The sequence below is a fragment of the Drosophila suzukii genome, chromosome 3 (assembly GCF_043229965.1).
Source record: "Drosophila suzukii chromosome 3, CBGP_Dsuzu_IsoJpt1.0, whole genome shotgun sequence".
Classification (NCBI taxonomy): Eukaryota; Metazoa; Arthropoda; class Insecta; order Diptera; family Drosophilidae; genus Drosophila; species Drosophila suzukii.
This window is the reverse complement of record NC_092082.1, coordinates 8,539,330-8,560,791: the sequence shown is the minus strand read 5'-3', so window position 1 is coordinate 8,560,791 and position 21,462 is coordinate 8,539,330. Positions and strand designations below refer to the sequence as shown.

The window sequence follows — 21,462 nt, the reverse complement described above, 5'->3', positions numbered from 1 at the left end:
ATAAACATAAAAGGATTAGGAGAGGATGGCCCACAATTCCAGCGGTTTTATATATTTTTTTTTAGATCCCAAATTCCGCTAGAATTTATTTTCCATTTTTTTACTTATTATTTTATAACTTTGATTGGAAACATACTGCTGAATTATACAAGGCTCTATTATGTTTCAATTTGGTAAAGTACAATTTTCTAGTTAAAGAAAACTATATATTTTGAATATATTAAAAATTAACGGCATTCGTCTTTTGTTATGTTACGTTATCTGTTTTCGAATGTTAAGTTAACAGCATTAGTGGTATTCCTCTGCGATTATGTTATCTTGTTCGAAATTTAACAAACAGCTGATGGCAGTTTATTGTTTTTCTAATCTATTTGTTGCTAGTTGCTCGTGAACCTAACAAGTAAACTGTGCAAAATGGTGCAGGTGTGGTATATGGATACGGAGGAAACCGATCAACGTTTGGAGCACCATCGCAATCCACCAGCCTACTTGGAACTGGAGGATCTTTACAAAAAGACAGGCGTGGAATACTTTAAGGCAAGTGAAACTACGACTTTAAACCTTTGATAACCTTGGGTGCGAGCTTATCTTGATTATTCACTTTTGCAGATCAATGCCGACGAATACCAGAGCGATAATACTCTCACGGAACTGAGGGCACAACGTGGTTATACATACGATGATGAGGCAAGATCTATGTTCCCATACTGAATGACCATAAAACCTCTATAAAACCAAGATTTATTACAGATCACCTGCTCGGAAAAGTGCCTCCCTGACTACGCCAACAAGTTGAAAGCCTTCTTCACCGAACACCTTCACACTGATGAGGAAATTCGCCTTGTTTTGGATGGATCCGGTTATTTCGATGTTCGCGAGTGAGTACCGGCTTTCGGTTTTTCATTTACTTTGTAGGGCTTTCAAAAATTTTGATCAAGGGATCAATAATGAAAAATTAGAATTAGGAATTACAATATCAATTCCTTAAATGTAATTTCAGTAACGAGGAGAACTGGCTTCGCATTCTGGTGGTGAAGGGAGATCTGATTATTATACCCGCTGGCATCTATCATCGCTTTACTTTGGATTCAAACGTATATTTTTAAATTGCGTAGGGCTTTACTTAGATTAATTATTTATTTACTTCTATTTTTATAGAACTTTATCAGAGCTCGTCGTTATTTTGTTGGTGAGCCAGTGTGGACTCCACACAATCGTCCTGCCGATGACATGGATTGCCGAAAATCGTACATCAAACATCAGTCCGAAAACTTTGTACAACTGAACAAAGTTTAAATTGTATGTCCTACCCACTTTGATAAGTTTTGGGATGTTATTTTATTTGTACTACATTTTTGGTTTGGAGTTTAACAAATTATGATTTTAAAAATTGTAATAAATTCGAAACTTTTTTTTAATTTCTGATTGAGTTTTCTTTTTGATCTAGTTATTTGAATACCCCATATGTTATTAAGTTGGTTTCACTTGATGCTATCGATAGTGTCACTATCAATCAAATTGGCGATGTGACCACACATGCGCTGAAGCAAAATCCTAATCGCCAGAAGCCACACCGATAGTATCGAATAAGCTTCGTTTGGTGTGCCAGCTCCAGGATTTGAGTTACTGAATTTTTCACCTGTCTCTTTTGTTTACTCATAGGTTTGCTGACACCTAAGTTTACTGAAAGCGGCCCAGAACTCAGCCGGCAACGCTGACAATCGCCATAAGCCACCCGATAGTATCGAACAAACATCGGTCGGTGTGCCAGCTCTAAGTTGCTAAACAAAACAAACACTTTTTACTTTGTAATCGATAGTATCGATAAGAATCGGCCGGGGTGCCCGCTCTAGGACCCAAAACAAAACAAACACTTTTTTACTTTTTCATCTCTCGGATCGTTCGGACGTGCTTCGCGGTATCGTCTGTGTGAGTGAGTGAGTGTGCGTGAGCGGAGCGGCGAAAAGCACAGTTAAATTGAATCGAGTTGCAGCAGTAATCTGTGGATTCGGGCGATACAAAATAATACAATATCGTTATCTATTTACAAACAAATCGGAGTGGATAATATTGTGCCGCACACGAGTGCTTAAAGCGGCGTTTCAGTGTGTTTGTGTGTCACTCTCTCTTTGAAATAGTAAACAAATTGCGAGTAAAAGGTTTACAGCAAAGCAAGGACAAACAAAAAATATTGAAAGATATATAAAAAACGAGAAAATATATAATCTGCAGTGCGTGTAAAATATTTCGGAAAGGTCGCGGCAAAAGCAGCGGCGTCGACGTCAGCAGAGCGCGTGCTGCAAGTGTGTTGGTGAGGCGTATATACATATACATACCAACGAATAGGTGCACATAAGGTGTACATAAGCAGTGAATTTAATTAAGTGAAATCCCTATAGTTTTGTGTGCATGCGAAATTGGGAAAATCGAAAGGAGGAGTTCCGCAGCAGCAACAGCAGTGCAGCGGCAGAGGCAGAGGCGCCACCGACTAACGGATTTTCACACGCGGGTAAGTTTTCTTTTCTTTCCCCTTCTTCGTTTTCTACGTGCCCCAAAACAGTGCTAAAAAATTTTCATTACGCCAAAGAAGAAAAATTCAATATGTATATGTATGCTCCATCTCCAATCGCTCTCTCCCGCTCCCTCTCCTCTCCCGTTCGCTCGCTAGCTCTCTCTCTCTCTGCCACTATCCAATTTAACCTCAACCGGTCTGCTGCTGCGGCGTCTCGTATGCATGTCGCCCATCTGTGTGTGTGTGTTTGGACAATCGAGGTCAATGCAATAGTGGCAATTAAGAAAGCCATCCACTCCTGGAATGGCTTTTTTGATTGATAGCTTTATCAAAGCGACCATAAAAGACAGCAGCTAGGGGTTTTTACAGGTGTTTACTCAGTTTCTTTATTTATTTTCTCTAAAACAAATGGCAATTAGTTTTTGTAACATTAGTCATTAGTAACTAAGTAGTAAAATATTAATTTTAAAAATATGTTATCAAAGAGGTGGTTAAGTTCTAAATATAATATAAAGATTTGACTTTAACACGTTATTTTCTTCACTCATGACACAAATTGACCTCTGAACTTCTTGCTGCTATTGTCCCACCCTCGACTGTGTGCATCTGCATAAGTGCCTGTGTGTGTTGGTGTTTCTGTTTGTGTGCGCTTGTCATTCGGCTCGTTAAAAATGCTCTGCCGGCGTCGCAGTCGGCGTTGGCGGCTTCTTCTTTAACTCTCGCGCATTATTTCGCAAAGCTCAAAAGCCTGCTTCTTCTTCGTCGTCTTCATGTTTTTGTTCTTGTTGCTGCCTTTCTTCTATATTGACAATTTTTACAGCTCTTATTTGTTGTTGTTGTTGTGACGCCATGCTTAGGCGCTTGTTTCAGCTGCTACTTTTTTGTTGCCTTTGCCGCTTGACTGGGTTGCCACGGTTTTTCTTTTTTTTTCGGAAGGGGTTGTCGCTGCTGCTCGCTTTTTCCGTTCCGTTATCTATACACACTTTTTTCGATTATGAATGAGTTGTTGGCGCTGTTTCATTTTAACTGTGTTAATGAACTTTTCAAGTTTCTTTTGTGATTTTCGCCTTATTTAATTTTGCTAATTACCCGCACGCACTTTCTGCGCTTTTCAACACTTGTTAATTTCTCGAAAATTATCCCCCACACACACACGCATATAGAATTGCACTTGTTTCGGGAACTCTCTCTCCCATTTCGGTACTCTCTTATTTTTTGGGGGCCTTCTTCCCCACCCCTTTCTCTCATCCCCCCTTCGCACGCATTTTTCGGCAAAGTTGCATGCCCCAAAATACAAACATGCAGACATACAAAAAACCACCTTGCTGGCTGTCTCGCTCCCACACAAACACACACACAGACAGAACAAGCACATGTACGCACTAAAACCCGGTTCGTCGTTAGTTATACCCGTTACTCGTAGAGTAAAAGGGTATACTAGATTCGTCGGAAAGTATGTAACAGGCAGAAGGAAGCGTTTCCGACCCCATAAAGTATATATATTCTTGATCAGGATCACTAGCCGAGTCGATCTAGCCATGTCCGTCTGTCCGTCTGTCCGTCTGTCCGTCTGTCCGTCTGTCCGTCTGTCCGTCTGTCTGTCCGTCCGGATGAACGCTGAGATCTCGGAAACTATGAGAGCTAGGCTATTGAGATTTGGCGTACAGATTCCTGAGCTTCTTACGCAGCGCAAGTTTGTTTCAGTAGACTGCCACGCCCACTCTAACGCCCACAAACCGCCCAAAACTGTAACTCCTACAGTTTTGATGCTAGATAGAAAATTTTAACTGAAATGAATTGTTCTCATCAATACCTATCGATTGACCTAAAAAAAAGTTTGCCACGCCCACTTTAACGCCCACAAACCGCGAAAATCTGTGTCGCCCACAATTTTCATGCTAGATAAAAAATTTTAACTGAAATGTATTGTTCTCATCAATACCTATCGATTGGTCCAAAAAAAAGTTTTCCAGGCCCACTTTACCGCCCACAAACCGCGAAAACCTGTGACGCCCAAAATTTTCATGCTAGATAAACAAATTTAACTGAAATGTATTGGTCTTGTCAATACCTATCGATTGGTCCAAAAAAAAATTTGCCACGCCCACTCTAACGCCCATAACGCTTAAATCTGTATACCGCCGGTGGGTGGCGCATTTTAATCTCGCTTTGCTACTTGCATATCCCTATTTAGCTGAGTAACGGGTATCTGATAGTCGAGGTACTCGACTATAGCGTTATTCCTTGTTTTAAACTTATTTTGGCATTCTTTATGTGCACTGCATTCTCGACGTCTCGTCGAGTCTCCCCATCCTCCTCCTTCTCCTCTTTGCACTTCTCTTCGCCTCGCCTCTTCTCTTCTCTCTTTTTGGTCTCGATTTTACGACCGAGACCCGCATTTCTAGCTCTTGTTGTTCTTGTTGTCGTAATGCAGTTGATGTTTCTGTAATTGCAATTGTTGTTGTTTTGGGGGTGCAAAGTGGGGTAACCAAGATTTGAACTAGTTCACAGCGGATCAGGTCAATCCAAAAGTTTCCGGGAGGGTCTCGAAAAAATCATTGAGTTTAGTGGTATAATCACACTTTCTAGAAGTCTATTTAGCAACACTTTCCGAAACCAATGGATAAATAAAAGTAGTTAAATATAAATTTCCTTGAGAATAAAAATGTTTTAGAAACAAGTTATGTAGTTAGTATATAGTACAATTTTCGATAAATTAGGCTAGCATGAATTTTTATTTCTGAGAAAAGCTTGCTTATCAGCTGAAATTTGTAGAAAACTTTTCTTAGAAACAATGAATTGGAATCACTTCAAGGTCTTACATATGTTCATATGTATATACAGTGGCTCGCAGCTTATTTCGTGCAGCAACCTAAAAAAAGTTATAGTCGTTATTTCTGCTAAACTAAGAAAGATATCAGAAAAATTTAAATGCAGTATATTAATAGGGAGTATTAACATGTTTATTGAACGAAAGCGATTTTCTTCATCATAAAAACAAAAAAGTAATTTAATAAAAACAAAATGTACAGGCTTTTTCCATGCCGCAGCTTATTTCGTGCAGTATGTTTGAAGTAAAAAAATTGAACATTTAGTCCTAAAAATCGCAGATTTTATTATTATTTGATCGTTTAAAATACTAACAAATAAATATTTTATGAGTTTCCGAGCTGGGTTATACTTATATAAAGAGATACAGGGGAGTTACCGAAATGGCACCACGCCCAACTATTGAGCAGCGAGAACTTGTGCTTAAACATTTTAAAAGTGGAAAAGGTCAGCGGATCATTGCAGAAATGGTATCCCTAAGCCCTAGTACAGTACAGTACATCATCCAACGGTTTGTCCGAGAGAACCGCATTGCAGATGAAGGCCGAAAAGCTCCAAATAAAATTTTCAACGATCATGAAGAGCGCCGTAATGTCCGGAAAATTAAGGAAAACCCCAAGCTATCGGCTCCAAAAATAGCTGCAGAGGTCGAGGACGAAATGGGCAATAAGTGTAGTCCTGATACGGTGCGTCGTGTACTTCACGATAATAACTTCAATGGTCGAGTAGCACGAAAGAATCCATTTATTTGTAAGACAAATATTGCTGCTCGGCTAAAGTTTACAAAGGAGCACATACTTTTACCAAATTCGTTCTGGGATGACGGTATCTTTGCTGACGAGTCAAAATTTAACATTTTTGGTTCAGAAGGACGACAATTTGTGTGGCGGCGACCAAATACAGAGTTGGAGAATAAGCACCTGAAACCTACGGTCAAACATGGCGGGGGTCACGTCATGGTTTCGACCTGTATGGCAGCCTGTCGCGTGAACAACCTCATTTTCATTGATGGCATCATGGACACCAACATGTACCTCATCATTTTAAAGGAGAACTTACTGTAATCTGCTGAAAAACTGGGCATACGCGATCGTTTTCGATTTTACCAGGATAATGATCCGAGGCATTCAGCAGGAAATGTGAAGTTTTCGCTTATCTGGAACTGCCCTCGTGTCTTCATAACGCCAGCACAGTCTCCAGATTTGATTGTAATCGAAAATTTATGGGAAATATTGGACATCGCTATAAGGAAGAGGAAAATTTCGAACAAAAACGATCTGAAAACGGCTCCTATGGAAGATTGGCCAAAAATTCCAGTGGAAACCACTCAAAAGTTAGTTTCCTCCATGGGAAATCGTCTCAAAGCTGTCCTGAACCAGAAAGGAGGACATACAAAATATTAGCTCTTAAATTAAAATTATTAAGTTAAGTAGAATCGACTGCACGAAATAAGCTGCGGCATGGAAAAAGCCTGTACATTTGGTTTTTATTAAATAACTTTTTTGTTTTTATGATTAAGAAAATCGCTTTCGTTCAATAAACATGTTAATATTCCCTATTAATATACTGCATTTAAATTTTTCTGATATCTGTCTTAGTTTAGCAGAAATAACGACTATAACTTTTTTTAGGTAGCTGCACGAAATAAGCTGCGAGCCACTGTATATGTAGATTTGTAACTAAAATAAATTCAATAAAATCTAATTTGATTGGGTGATTCATTGATTGCTCCATTTCTATAAACTTTTCAAGGCTGAAAGAAAAGAAATTCCCTTCAATCAATTAGAGATGAATGTGTTCTTTCCTGACTTCAAATGTATTTTTAGCCATTTAGCTTGCAGGAAAATGTTTTGTTGATCAATTTATTTGTATTTATTTTGCTGAATGACAATAGACAACATAAAATAAAAATAGAAAACAAAATTGTAAGGTCTTAAAATGGTGTTATACCTATATGTACTATATGTACTGTTATTATAAACCTGTAAAACCAAACCAATTTCAACGAATTAGTTCTACCGTATCCAAGGGTTAACACTTGTTTTACATACCTAACTAAGTTGCTATTAAAATAAATATTTTTAATCGTAAGAATATAACAACTTATGGCTTGGAACTAGATTGCCCAGTTCTAGATTTACCGCTGTAGCTTTAGCGTTACCTTTTTGTTTGTTGCCGTGTCAGCTTCACACAGGTACCACTCACCCGCACACACAGACGTCGATTTACCTGAGTTTGCAGGTGAGTTCGAGTGTGTGTTTGTGTGAGTTTGGGGGAGCAGCTCGATAGCCGAAATACTTCATTCGTCTTTTCGTGCGTTTTTGTTTGTGCAAGTGGAGCAACAAAAGTCGACAGCTACAGCTCTCTTCCTCTTTTCTCCCCGTTCTTTATTTTCCACCCTTCCCTTTTGACTTCTTATCGATAGGAAAGATTTCCTCTAATTTGGGTTAGAGGGGTCAAAAGTTCACGAAAATTTTTTTGGGTTTATAAAGCATAAACAAACAAGCCTGGTTTTAATATATGGCGTTTTAAAATGCCTTAAAATATTGATCTTTATTTCTTAAATAAACTATTTCCTATACATAAGCATATTAAAATAAATGTTTTGCTTTATATAACATAACGAATAAAAATCAAAACATTAAATTATATATTGTCTATTTTATCAATATTTTGTAATGTTATTTTGATAAAAAAAAAAACATTTATCTTTGGGAAACACTTCGGCTTTAGAAAAACAAAGTCTAAGAACTCGATTGATTGTAAAAACCCCATTTAAATTAACTATCAAACGATTTGAAAATGTATTTCAGAAGAATAACGAGTTTTTCAATAAACTTTCGCTTAATTCTGGATTGTTCGACAGCCCCTTAAAAGTTTTCTCTATCCAATACATATCACTGCTGTGGAGGTAACGATTTATAGATGACAACTGGGATTGGTGGGTGGCATGTTTTGGGTGTAATGTCTGTTTTTTTGGTCAAATCTGCTGCCTGCAATGCATCTGGGGCTGTTTTCCGGCGATTCCATCTGCATTCCATGGAACCCCGAAACATATTGCAGTTGTTTTCTATTTCGTTTGCTGCACAATCTGACCCCCCTTTATCCACACCCATGCAATCCTCCTATATACAGCTTACAACAACAAAGCATCGCAAGCCGAAATGCAGTTTAAAGCGCAACTAAAACTAAACAGAGCTTTCCACTCCAAGTGGGTGTCTCTAAAAGTGGGTGGTGGAAGGGAGTGGGGTGGGGTGGGGTGGGTTTGGTTTTCGGTGCTATATAGGTATATCTGAACTGAACTGTATGTGCGTGTGTGTTTGTTTGGTTTTCCATGTATGGAGTGTGGAGTGAAGTGGATTTTATATCAAAAGTACAGTCGCTTATTGCTGTTGTTGCTGTATTTCATAGTTCGTAGGTATATACATATATGCACATATAGGTACATAAATTGCATGTTCATGCTTCAATAGTTGCATGCAGCGTCCGCAGCATTGTTGTTTTTGGATGGGCCAGGGGTGTTGGTGGGGTGGTGCGGTGGAAAAAGGGGGCTTTTGTAGTACCTAAACCTAAGCCGATGCACCAAACTAAACTCTCTGTTGACAAGTAAAACAAAAGCCCAGCTGCAACAGCAACAGCCATCGAGAACAATGAATCAAAGTCTGCAAACGATTCAAGAGCGATTGCGATGGCGATTACGATAGCACCAAACAGGGAAGATTTCCAAGTTTCTCGATAGGAAGACTAATATATTATTATACTAGAGCATATTTTTAAATTTCTTAGTCTATGTATACATAACATCTGCTTGTTTTATTGCCAGAGAAGATATCTTAAATAATCCATATAGATTATATTAAAATTTCCTATAGCATAACAAATAACATATCTTTTTCTTTAAATTGCCTTTAAAAGATATCTTTAATAATGCATATAAAGTATATCAAATTTGTTTTGACTTTAAAAACATTTATCTTATTCTTTAAATTGTCTTTAAAGGTTTGTAAACTTTTCCAAGAAAATAACTAATGATTCAAAAAAATTTTTTACATTATTATTGCAGTAAGTCAAGAATGTTATTAAAATTTCTGTTTGAGTAAAAAAGGTCAGACGTTCAGCCAAAGGAATTCGTTTATTGTTTGGATTTTTTAAACTTTCCACCTTAACCCAACTTACCCGTACCAATTTTCTGCCGCCCCTTCCTTATTTTCTGGGAGTTTTCCTGTCTCTTCAGTTGTTTTTACTTATATATGTATATATATATATGTTTTACGAATCCCCTTGGTGCTTTCGGGCTAAGGATGAGTGGGTGGTTTTAACTTTGGCTTTGGTGCTCCTGAAAAAATCGATTAAGCGCGACCAAGAAGGCCACGCATCTTAAATTTAAACCAGGGGAATTGACTAATAACTAAAAGATATATCTTTCTACAAATAATATTAAGATACATATCTTTAGTAGGGAGTACAATTTATAAGAAACGAGAGTTTAATGGTGTTTACAAGAAATATTATTGATTTAATAGGCCGGAAGTCCGCCATTAAAATTGTCACGTAAATAGTGAATGAAAAAAAGAAGGAAAATTAACTTATTGATTTTGAAATGAGTTCTGTTTTTCTGGCTTTTCAAGGGGTGTTCTTTGGGGTGGGGGTTTTCGTAAGCTTCCGCTTATGTATAAAACTTTTTCGGCAGTCCCAGCAACAACAAAAACAACAACAATAAGAAGAAGAAGGCAACAACTATGGCAATATGAGAAGGCTGCTGCAATGGGTGGGGTGGGTGAATGTGGGTGGATGGGTGGGTGGGTTTTTTCGAGGGGTAGATGGGGGGGGGGGCCGACAGAAAGAGAGAGAGGAGCTCTGTGGCGCCCTTTCCCCCTTTTCGTTTGTTTGTGTATCGGGTGGCGTTAGTTGAAATGCAGACGTTTTGCATTGTTGTTGTGGGTGGTCCTCTTTGGGGGTGGCTGTGGGTGGTGCCTGGGTGGTTGGGTGGTCTGTGGCGGCGGCTCTGTGGCTGTAAAATGCCCCGAAACGGTACAGCTGTGCATGCACATGTATATAAACACTCCACAGACACACACACACACACATACAGACGGAGAGCGAGCAAGAGAGAGGAGCATGCAAAAACAGATACATATACAAAACAGAATAAGAGGGGCGTGCAGTGGGTGGGGGTTCTACCAAAGGGGTGGGGGTGGTCTAGGGGGCCTCGGGAATGAAATGGCATGGCAGGGTCTGCTGGTCTGGTCGCCTGTTTCCTTCCTCGCATAGTTCAAGTATGCATATAATATCCGGGCTCGTCGGTACCCGAAAACGAAGGCAACAACAACAACAGCAGCAGTGGCAGCATCATCCGATGAACCACCACCCCCTATATCACCACCCCCTAAAGGCCTACGCACAGCTGTGGTCGAAATTATAGCAAACGTCATCGCTTAGATTGTCAGTCCTGACAGATTTTAAAAATGAACACCACATTTGAGAGTGCCCCAGAAATCTCTATAGATGTGATATTACTTAGAAAGTTACTTTAAAGTATCTTACATAAAACAGAACCGAGAACTGTTTCTTATACCTTAACAAGCAATGAATTATATAGGGGGAATAAATACCTAAACAAAACCAGGTCTTTAAAAATATTGCTGCTTAAAGGCATACAACATCTATAATAAACACACACAATATTGCAGAATTATAATTAAGTATAGTTTATAAAAATTTATAAATCTCTTATCACTTTGTCAGTAATCTAATCTCCAATGACGTTTTCCAGAAAAAATAGCGTTGAATATTTTAAGGAATAGCTTCTTATTATTTAGACTGACCTCTATCGAAGGAGTATGACGATAAGGTCTAATAACTCTCCGGATTAAACTGGAAGATAACAAGGTTTTCTGTAATTTATGGACAGGGTATTTTGTGTTATTATTTTGATACCAGCTGTACAGTGGCGTAGGGGGTGGTGCATAGCCAGGAAGGGGGTGGGGCCGAAATGCGGTTGGGTGGTGGCTCGCCCCGATGTGTTGTGTTCGATGTGCTTGAGTGGATTTCCTGCCGTTTTCGGGTGGCCATCTGTGGGTGGCTTACTCTCGTACCTTGCGGAGTCGAGTGGCACAAATGTGTCGCCGCGAATGTGTGAAGCCACCACCTGCCCCCTTATCCCTACCATCCCATTTTAGTCCCTGGTATCCTGGGAATAGTTGCGTAATCTATGCGATGATATGCCTACGCCATTGTATATCACTGAACTTCCTGATGCAGGTCGAAGCCGAATATGGTTTATTCGTTGTGCTCGGGGGGATGGGGGGTAAGGAACCCCCAACCCCCATATATGCAAATTTCAACAAATTGTAATGCCGAAAATCCGAATTTGTTGATGCTACTCGTATGGTTTGTGTGCGAACATGAAACCTCGGACGGGAAATTAGTTTTAGCCACATAGTGACCCATCCCTTCCCCTCACCTCATTCAACCATTAATATTACGCAATTTTAATGAAAATACCAACGACGGCAATGGCAATTAGCGCAAATATCATAGGCATACGTGGAAATTATTTTGGAATGGGGGCCCTGGGCTTTGGGCACCTCAAAATTCAATATTCTGCAATTATTTATGAAACTGGCTTAGTTTACCCAGGCCACCGAAAATCGAACTATAAATTGAAAGCGCAACTGTACCACCCACCTGCAAATGCAAACTGGTGAGTAATCCTAAGCCGAGGGGTTGGGTGTTGGGTGGGTTTTTGTGGGTGGTAGGGGGGGTTTTGGGTTTGGGTTTGGATTTTAGGGTGGAGTGGGCAGGTCGCCACTTCGATTTTGCGCGTTTGGCAATTATGTGGACATGTGTCTTGCCGCTTATGTATATCAATATATATATATACAGTTCCACTTCTATAACTCCAACCACTCGTATCAGCCATTCCATTTCAAGGGGTTCTAGGGTAAATAAAAATAAGTTTTCTTAAAGTACTTATTTTGTTTACTTAGTGAAATGGTGTTACAGTCGTTTAGTTTTTCCTACTTATGTTCTAAACTAAAGTTTAAGAAACTTTTCTTTATCAAGAAATCCAATCCGTGCAGGTATTGTATACGTAGTTTTTTATAATCTAAACCGTAAACATATACTAATGTCCAGGTACTTAGGATACTTTTAAATCTATTATCATCTGAAACTATAGATTTTAACTCGTATATAATAATATTTGCTTTCGAAAGTAATTGTAGGACTGATTCATTTTATTGTATATTTGAAAGATACACATTCTTAAGCCCTTTAAACATGCCGTCTTTACTGTGAAGTTTTTTGTTTGAGCCTTAAATCATGGAAGTTTCTGAGTTATGATGACATATTTTATTGCATTTTATTGAACAGTTTTTTTTTTAAGGCAAGTTCCAGTTATGGGAGTTCGACTGTATATTTTGCGAGGATTTATATGTGTGCTGAGGTAGCGACATCTCCGCCTCACATAACACCCTACCCAATTTTTCGGTCGTAGTTTTGTGCCACCAGAAACACGCCCAAAACCAAAGGCAATAACAGCAACAACAGCAACCACAGCAGCGGGCATTGATAGGCGGGGGTTGAGGGGGTTGAACCACCCCCACCCCCAAACACCACCCCACCCACTCCACCTATCTGCCACCCCCTCCATATTCTCCTCACCCCCGCTGAAGAGTTGCCTGCATAAAATATTTCTAGATACACATTTTTGTGTTAGGGAAAAAAGGAAAAGAAGAAGCAGGCAAAAAAAAAAGTTACCCAACACACAGACAGGCCAAAAAGGGGGCGGTGGGGGGGTTTTTTTAGGGGGTGGCCTGTGGGTGGCGCCACTGGGTTGTGTTGCTATGTGGGCATAACCTCACGGGGCACGGGGCTTGGAGGAGGCCAAAAGGGAGCCCAGACGTAAAGGCTTTCCACTCTCTTTTCCTTCCTTCCTCTTTTTTTAAAGCCCGTGTTAAAGGTTCGCGTAAAGTTTTTAGAACAGCAGCCGCCCACTTTGGATTTTCGCAACCCCTTTTTTGCGGGTTTCCTTCCCCTCGGCGAACCGCATTAAGTGAAGTAACTTGTCGAATCTGTTTTCCTTCTTGTTTTATAATGGTTCCTTTTTGTTGACTTGAGGGTTGTATTATTAACATGGAAACTAAAAGAAACTTAAGAACCTTTCCAAAAGATACTAAGAAGAGTTACTAAGAAGCAGTAATCATAGTTTTGGGAGAGGTTTTTAAGCTTACCTAGGAAATCTAAACCAATTTTCCAATATCCTTTCATAATTAATGAACATTACCTAAAACCAAACACCATATGGGGTTAAATAAAACCAGTTCACCCCTGCCAAACCTTTTTTAGTACATTAATCCTCATACAACCCAATTTTTTTTAATAACCAGCTTAAAAAATGGTTCTAATGAACCAATAATGAAGGGATGTATAGAATGGTATATGGTAAGAATAGAATGGTAAAACATTTAATTGGGCGGACTTGGTTTTTTTTAGTCCTAAAGCTTCTTAAAGTAATTCCAAAGTTATCGTAATATGACTTAAACATTAATTATTATTTTCATGGTTAACTGAGCAAATAAAATTATCCAAGTCTTAGAAATCGTGACCTAAAAGGTTTCCCCTGCCTTTAAGTTTTGGGGGATATTACCTAATGTTCTTTAATTATAGGTAACCCTGCTAGGGTTGATGAACAAGAAATAACCGGTATCTTTTAGTCGTAAAGCCTAACTACAAAATACTTGTTATTCTTGTTGCTTTTTGCGTGGTTTTCGGTGGTTGAAAATCGTTGAAAAGTGCGTGGCATTTGCAGGTTAAGTTAATGGGTGGGTGTTTTCAACCCGAAAATGGGGCGGGACAGTCGGAAATATAATCTACCGTCTGCTTATGACAACCCAGCTTACCAATTGTTGGGATTTACTTAATTTGGCAACCGTTACGCAAGCAAAAGTGTTGTCTTTTTCGAGGGTTTTTTGCCAAAACACAATTTACTTTGTTATGGCAAACATTTCAAACATTTAGTGCCAAACTTTTCCTTTGTGTTGGCACATTTTGTTGTTCGATTCCACCTCAGTTTTTAAATTGTTTTTCTTTCTTTGTGTTTTGTTGTTTTTTGGTAGCTCTTTAATTGCCTGATTAGCTGTCCCGATGCTTGCACACACAGCTGTACATAGTGCCGACTATATAGTATATGGGTGTATATATACGAAAGTAGAACCCAAACGGCGGGATATGAGTGTGTGTGTGTGTGTTGCGTGCACACAGGCAAACATTCCATGCTCGTGTATATAAGGCGGCTCTCTTGCTTCCTCTCTCTTTCTCTCTCTCTTTTTGTATCGGTCTGTCGCCTTCTCTCCCCGATTCCACCTTCCTCTTCTTCTTCTTCTTCTTCTTCTTCCGATTCGACATCTTGGGGCTGCTGCGCTTCGGTAAATTATAATTTATGCACATCTCGATGTGGTTAACATTTTTTAATGGCCGATTTTGAGGCACATTTGAAGAATTTGGAAAGGCTTCACAGCTGCCATATAATAACAATCATATATAACCTCAAGTGAGTGTTTTATAAGATGTATCTAATTGGTTCCAATATATTATCGAAGCGTGAAATTCATATATGTATCTTTAAGAATTCCTAATTCTCATCACTATCCCCATGTGGTTAATATATGTATGTGTATTAGTCATAAACAATACTTTAAAAGATTAAGTTATTGTTTTATAAGATGTATCAAATGGGTTCCAATATATTATAATTATATTATATTTTCATTGAAATTCCTATTCTCATGTGGCTAACATTTTTAGACCTAACACAATGTTTTTATTTATATTTTTAGTACTTATTCTATTATAATCATCGAAATCAATTTTCAAATCATTTGACTTTATTTATTTACTTAGTGTTGTTGCTTACAGATTTTCTATCTATCAAAACAATAAGATCGATTTATGTCCTGCCTAATAACGTTAAAATATGTGTTGTTAAATACTTCCTGCTGGCCATAAAACATTTTTTAATTTTCGACCTGCATTTTTTTCGCCTCTATTTAAATGGCCAACTGACAGCTGCTCTGCCCCTCTCTTTCCCCCATATTGCACCCTCTCACTCTGGCATATTCAGTGCATCTCAATTTCATTTAGTTTTTGTTTGGTTTTTGCATTTTTCCCTCTCGTTCGAACATTTGCTTTTGGCCGCTTGAGGCAATTGACCGTTTAAATGACTTTTCTGTCGATTGTTTTTTTGAAAATGTATCTTATTTGGTTGGATTTATCTTCGAAAGCTAAAACAAAGTTGCCACCGTAGGGGGAGGGGAAACATGTAGGGCTGCTATACCAATTTTCATGGTAATTTACACAGCTGTAGTCGAGCTACCAAACTTTCCTAACTAATGTTACCGACTACTGATAGGTTCAAACCTATTAAATATCTTTCACAATGTCTTTTTTTTAATGGGCATTAATGACAATGCTTTTTTTTACCTCCACTGTTTTCTATGTACTTGAGTTAAGTATAAATAGAATTCTATGTATTGTACTTCACAAAAGATAAAGCGCTGCTGTAAACAGTTTGCTATAACTTACATTGATTTCCTTACTTTGTGCTGATTTTCATGGTCAGCTCTTGCTGACTAATTATTTAAAAGGTATCAACGATAATTATTGTTGGCCAACCGACAAGAAGAAGAAAACCGCCAGGCCAATTTGGTTGTTTGCTGACGATCATTTCACTCAAGAAAAAAAAAATGATTAAAAAAAACAAAGACTGGCGGCTAAAAAAAAGTGGCAAAGCTACTTTTGTTGTTGTTATTTCTTTTGGTTTACCTTTTTTACCTGTTTATTTTCAAAGTGCGCCATCTCGCTCGCACGCACACCCCAGCCACTAGTACATATGTTTGTGTGTATGCTGGCCATATACAAACATATATACAAACCAACCTATATATATGTGTGTGTGTATATATATAAAGAGAGCGAGAGAGAGCGCAAAACACGCGCGCGAGCTCGTTACACGTCATTAAGTGCAAAAATAAGAACAAGCGCATAAAAAAAGAATTGTGCCGCACATAGAAGGCAGCAACTAATACTAGTTTTAGTGGCAGTCACTAGTCTTCGTATTCGTATTAGTTGCTGTAGTTGCAGCATCACTTAACTTGTTACCGTTATTAAGCTGCATCCAGCGATTTCTCTTTTTGTGGCGGGGTTCACCGACCTTGAGCACTATACTTTGGCCAAGATCAGGAAAAGAGATCTTTAAGATACAAACGGTATTTTAAAGGAGATTCCTTAACTCTGTAAACTCAGCCTTATATTTGAATTTTTTAATATTTGTAATCAAAAAGTTACAAACACAATTAATCTTTAATAGTTCTCTATTTTGTTTTAAGATTCATTTTATTTTAAGGGGTCCATCATTTTCAAACTTTATTTTTTTAAAGATTGTGTTCAGAAAATTTGTTATCAGATTATTATTAAATTACAATGTAAGAGTTCCGTATATTTTATTTGTGATAACAAGTCACTAAATGAATTTCAATCAAGTATGAAATACACAAATCAAAAGGAAAATGGTACGCCTTATATAATTTCCTATAAAAGAGACCAACTAAGCTAATAAGTAACTGTATTAAAATGAATCAGTAGACTTATCACACTTTGGATTAAGATGAATCAGCCTTAACAACAGTCAAATTAAAAGTATTACGTACTCTCAGACCCCAAATACATACAATGGAACTTCTTATATACTTGGGCCGTTCGTACATACACATAGTGTGTGTGCATGTAAGTGTCGCCCTGCTTATCAGCTAGAGAGCTAGAAAAAATGTTTTCTCTTTTCCATTTTTTTTTTTCGCTGACATTTATTTTTATACGCCATGCATATGCACAGACAAATGTACAATACTTGGACTACACACAGAGATATTCAATCGTACATGGCCATGCAAACTATGCAGATCCAAAGGGTTCGATTTGCCAAATACCCAATCTTGAGAGTGGGGACATTTATCAGTTTTTCGACTCTATACAGGAAGTGACGTGGCTGAGATGTAATTATGTTTGCCGCTTGGTTTGAGTACATAATAAACAGTGGTCGCTCGATAGAAAGGGGGTTGATTGGATGGGTACTTGATATAATGAAATATTTTTATGGGTGAGATTCAAAATACAATGTAATTCAGGTTGGATTGGTTGAAAAAACTGTAATACAAAGTGTGTTTCCTTAAAATAGATTATACTTAAAGTAAACAAAACTATTTTTTTCCGTTTTAATATTATAGATAATGATTTTAGCCAATACCTTTCTGTAGGTTACTTAAAGATACTTTTATGTAGCCCACCAAGTATCTCATAGCATCTTTAAAATACGTATCTTGAAGGTTGTCATGTCGCACACCCCACTGTGACCGCCGCATACATACTTTCCACTCTATACACACCTTATATGGATTGATAGGCGGGTTCCGTACATAATATACCCCTCGGCTACCCTTGATAGAGTGCACAATGCAAGACTTTGGGACCTGTCACCGGGCATGCAGTTCGCAGGCGAAAAACGCGTGCTAAGATACAATTGCACGCTAATATGTGTACCTAGAAAAAAAAAACAAAAATGAAAAACTGCATTTGCATATTTACATGAGCTACCTATATAAATATACACACACATATGTATATACATATATTTTTATTAAAACGTGGTGGTTAGTTCAAGGCTAAAGTTTATTATTATTGCATTGCCCGCTTTGCTGCTCGTTGGCAGCTTTGATAAGCCTATTTATAGACTGATATTTACTTAATTATACTAATGGCAAACGAAACTGAAATCTCACCGAGAAATTGAATGAATTTCACGAATATTTTCATTTTTTGTTTTCGCACTTATCATCGTACTATGTCGTTAAAAAAAGGTTAAGTCTCTCTCTGTGTGTGTGTGTGTGCGAGAGAGAAAAGTATCGGCTAACTGGTTTTTGTTATTTCTTTTCGGGCGCTGCTTTTACGCGTTACTTTTCGGGGTTATTCTTAACGCTTCTTAACGTTTCTCTCCCATTTCCATTTCCCACTCCCATGCAGCATTCAATCTTTGTTTTGCCAACCATAATATCATATCATACCATACCACCATAAAAAACCAAAAAAAAAGGTAAAGCCTAAAAATAGCCAAAAAAAAAGAAAAGAAAAAAAACAAAGAACAAGAGAAAAGCATAGCAACGCGTTGGTAATTTGCTTGATTAAGTGGAATTTTTCCAAAGCATTCGAAGTGCAGGCGTCAATTGCTTGGCGAGCAAAAAAAAGGCAAACAAAATACAACCAGGAAGCCAGAAAGCCAGCAAGAAATTAAGCACGCTGAAATTTTAAATGTGCCAAATGCAAATGCAAATGCGTAATGATGTACGCTACACAGGGTGAATTGTGAGTTCTGAATTGTAATAAATAGATCGGTTGCCTTTTCGCCGTTTCTCAGCCAAAACAGTCAACGGCCAGCGAATGCCATAAAATACATGCTCCACACCTGGGGGCAAACATGTAGCATTACTTTTTCAGAACTGAGAAAAAATGTTAACCTTATCAAATCAGTAATACCTATACCCAATTTTATAAAAAGAATTTTCTTCTTACTAAAGTTCACTGCAATGCAACCCTATTAACTTTTTTCTTACCATATTTGGTAACATTTTAAAGTCAAGTAAAGTTGTTTCAAGAGCTCATTGCTAGCCTCATCAAATCAGTAATACCTATACCAAATTTTATACAAAAAATTTGTTTCTTTTTTAAATTTACAAGAGTTATTTTACTTTATTATTATGCAACCCTATTAACTTTAATTACAAAAAGTATCTGCTACAGTTTTCCCACAAAAATTGGTATAATATTACACTCAAGTAAATTGATATTATGAGTGATGACTCCTTGCATCCTCACTTTATTAATTTTGTAAATTAGCAGATTACAGCTTATCCCCAATTTATTGACCCCACTTGTACCAACACACACACACAGACACACTAACACACACGCAAAGAGGGTGAGAGGGGCGCATGGTTGGATAGACAAAAGCAGAGACGGTGACGTTGGCAGCGACGTCGGCAGAGCTGGTCGGTCGTTTGGTTTTATATACAAGTTGAACCCATTGCCTATGTGAATGCGGGAGTGTGAGTGGAAAACATACACATTTATGGATGGGACTGCTTATGTACAACGAAAGTAACAACAACAAACAGCAAAGACGCAACGTGAGGAAGAAGAAGAAGAGAAGAGGTGGGCAATTGCATATTTCGCCATGTACATACATATCGAATCAAATATTTATATATATAAATATGGTATATAAGCACTACCTGTGCAAATGGACACAATTGCCAATTGACATGATATGTAAATTGTTAAAGTTTTCGTTGGTTAGTTTAATAAACTCCCATATTTTAAGTGGTTAACAACTCCAAAGAAACAGCTATTTGCCAAATTAAATACATGCACACATAGTTAAAGGGTTGCCAACTTGCATAATTTGGTAAAATAAAAAAAAACTGTTTATATGCTAATTGGTTTTGAGGTTTTCATAATTGTAGGGCTATTATCTTTCAAGTTCCTTTGATATAATTGCTTTTGTGATTTTGTACACTTTCTCCATCGGTTTTCCGCATGCAATGCTTATCGTTGGAAAAAAATATGTTGAATAAAAAATAAAGTAAAAACCTGAGGTTTTTTTTTCTTAACCAGCGGGAGGCGAACAAAGCATTAAATGATGCTTTGGCATCGACTCCATCGCTTCTTCTTCTACTCGTATTTTTTTCTTCTCATTCACAACAACAACAGTAAACAAAACCAGTTTGAAAGTCATTAATTTTTAGCTTGTCTTTGCATCGTTGCTATTGCTCCTTATGTATTGTATTTACTGTTTATTTAGTTGGCAACACTGGTCAAGAGCACGAATAAAAACAGCTGTTCGGCAGAGCACCCCCTCCCCCCCTAAAGATTTGTTTTTTTTTAACTTGCCAATTACTCAGCAGACAGTTTTAAAATGTGTGTATACTTAACTGATAAGCAAGAAAAATAAAACCAAATCAGACAGAATGTAAAGAATCTGTTTCTATTAGTTTCGAATTGTCATACTGTGCACGCAATTAATTTGTGCCTAATGCTCGGTTAACCCATTTAAAAGTTTTGTGTTTTTTATGTACTCATTTGTTTGCTGCTTTGAGTGCTAGAGAATTGCTCAATTCTGCTTATCGGTTGTTATAAATAAACGCAACGAGAAAAGCGACGAGGTACAGTGGGCTATTTCAGGGAAGTGTCATAGCGCACTTAAGTTGATTACATCAAATGGGGAAACTTTCAGTCTAGCCCTTTCCAAAAGTTCTATTAAAAAGCCGTAACTTCGATTAGATTACTGTATTTCTGCACTTCCTTAGAAACGATTTGCTTATATACTAATTTCAGATAAAACGAAGATTGTGATAGATATGGAAAAAAGTATAATTTCGGGGAAATAGAAAATAGACTGGTAGTTTTCACGGAACATTCTGGATTATAGATTGTTAACGATGTATATAAAGGATACAAATGAGGATAGTTCAATTGTCCAGCTCTTTATTTATTTATTTTTCTTTTTGTATGGCTAATTCCCTTTACTTACGTTCCCTGGTATCGTAATCTTTCTCGATTTCGTTGGCTTATTCACATCAACTTCTCTTGCGTATATTTTATCAAAGTTTTGGAACCAAATATGGAAATGAATGGAAATATATTCACACACATATGAATTATATGGAAAAATATATGAGTGGGGTAAATTATAATAACATGTGATCAAAGGTTTATACTCTTAGGTCAGAACCACCGCCTGACCAGATATGTGATAGTTTCTCATTAGGTATTCAGGATTTCGTCAGTTCTAAAAGTGGAATGGATTTCTAGAACTAGCACATATTCCGGATATCGGTGCAACTGCAAGTCAAACTCTTTGAATTGCAATTCGATAGTTCTCCATAGTTTTCGATGACATCACTTGACTGCAGTTGTCGAATTGGCCTACGTTTGGGTTTTGGGATTGGAATTGTTTGGGATTGTGTTTTGAGCACCCGTTGCACCACCCTCCCAATTCAGATTCCAAATCCCAG

General features: G+C 37.8%; 2 protein-coding genes across 3 annotated transcripts in view; both read left to right on the top strand.

Annotated features, from left to right (window-relative positions):
• The first annotated feature begins 344 nt into the window (after nt 1-344).
• Nucleotides 345-1,418, top strand: Adi1 (acireductone dioxygenase 1). Its single transcript, XM_036816203.3, has 5 exons — nt 345-537; nt 610-687; nt 751-878; nt 1,001-1,094; nt 1,159-1,418. The coding sequence occupies exons 1-5, from the start codon at nt 415-417 to the stop codon at nt 1,294-1,296; spliced, it is 561 nt and encodes a 186-aa protein (XP_036672098.2). The 5' UTR covers nt 345-414; the 3' UTR covers nt 1,297-1,418.
• Nucleotides 1,419-1,874: 456 nt separating this feature from the next.
• Nucleotides 1,875-21,462, top strand: part of simj (transcriptional repressor p66-beta simjang) — a 28,258-nt gene continuing 8,670 nt past the window's right edge. The window contains exon 1 of one of the 2 annotated variants that reach the window (XM_017079170.4): nt 1,875-2,509. The gene's annotated coding sequence lies outside the window, so the exon portion shown is untranslated. The remainder of the gene's footprint in view (nt 2,510-21,462) is intronic. The other variant, XM_017079171.4, reaches the window with a different exon arrangement.

Coding starts and splice junctions, on each gene's coding strand:
- Adi1 (XM_036816203.3), top strand. CDS start 415: ATGGTGCAGGTGTGGTATATGGATACGGAGGAAACCGATCAACGTTTG. Junction 538..609: donor CAGGCGTGGAATACTTTAAG/GCAAGTGAAACT, acceptor TCACTTTTGCAG/ATCAATGCCGACGAATACCA. Junction 1,095..1,158: donor GCTTTACTTTGGATTCAAAC/GTATATTTTTAA, acceptor CTATTTTTATAG/AACTTTATCAGAGCTCGTCG.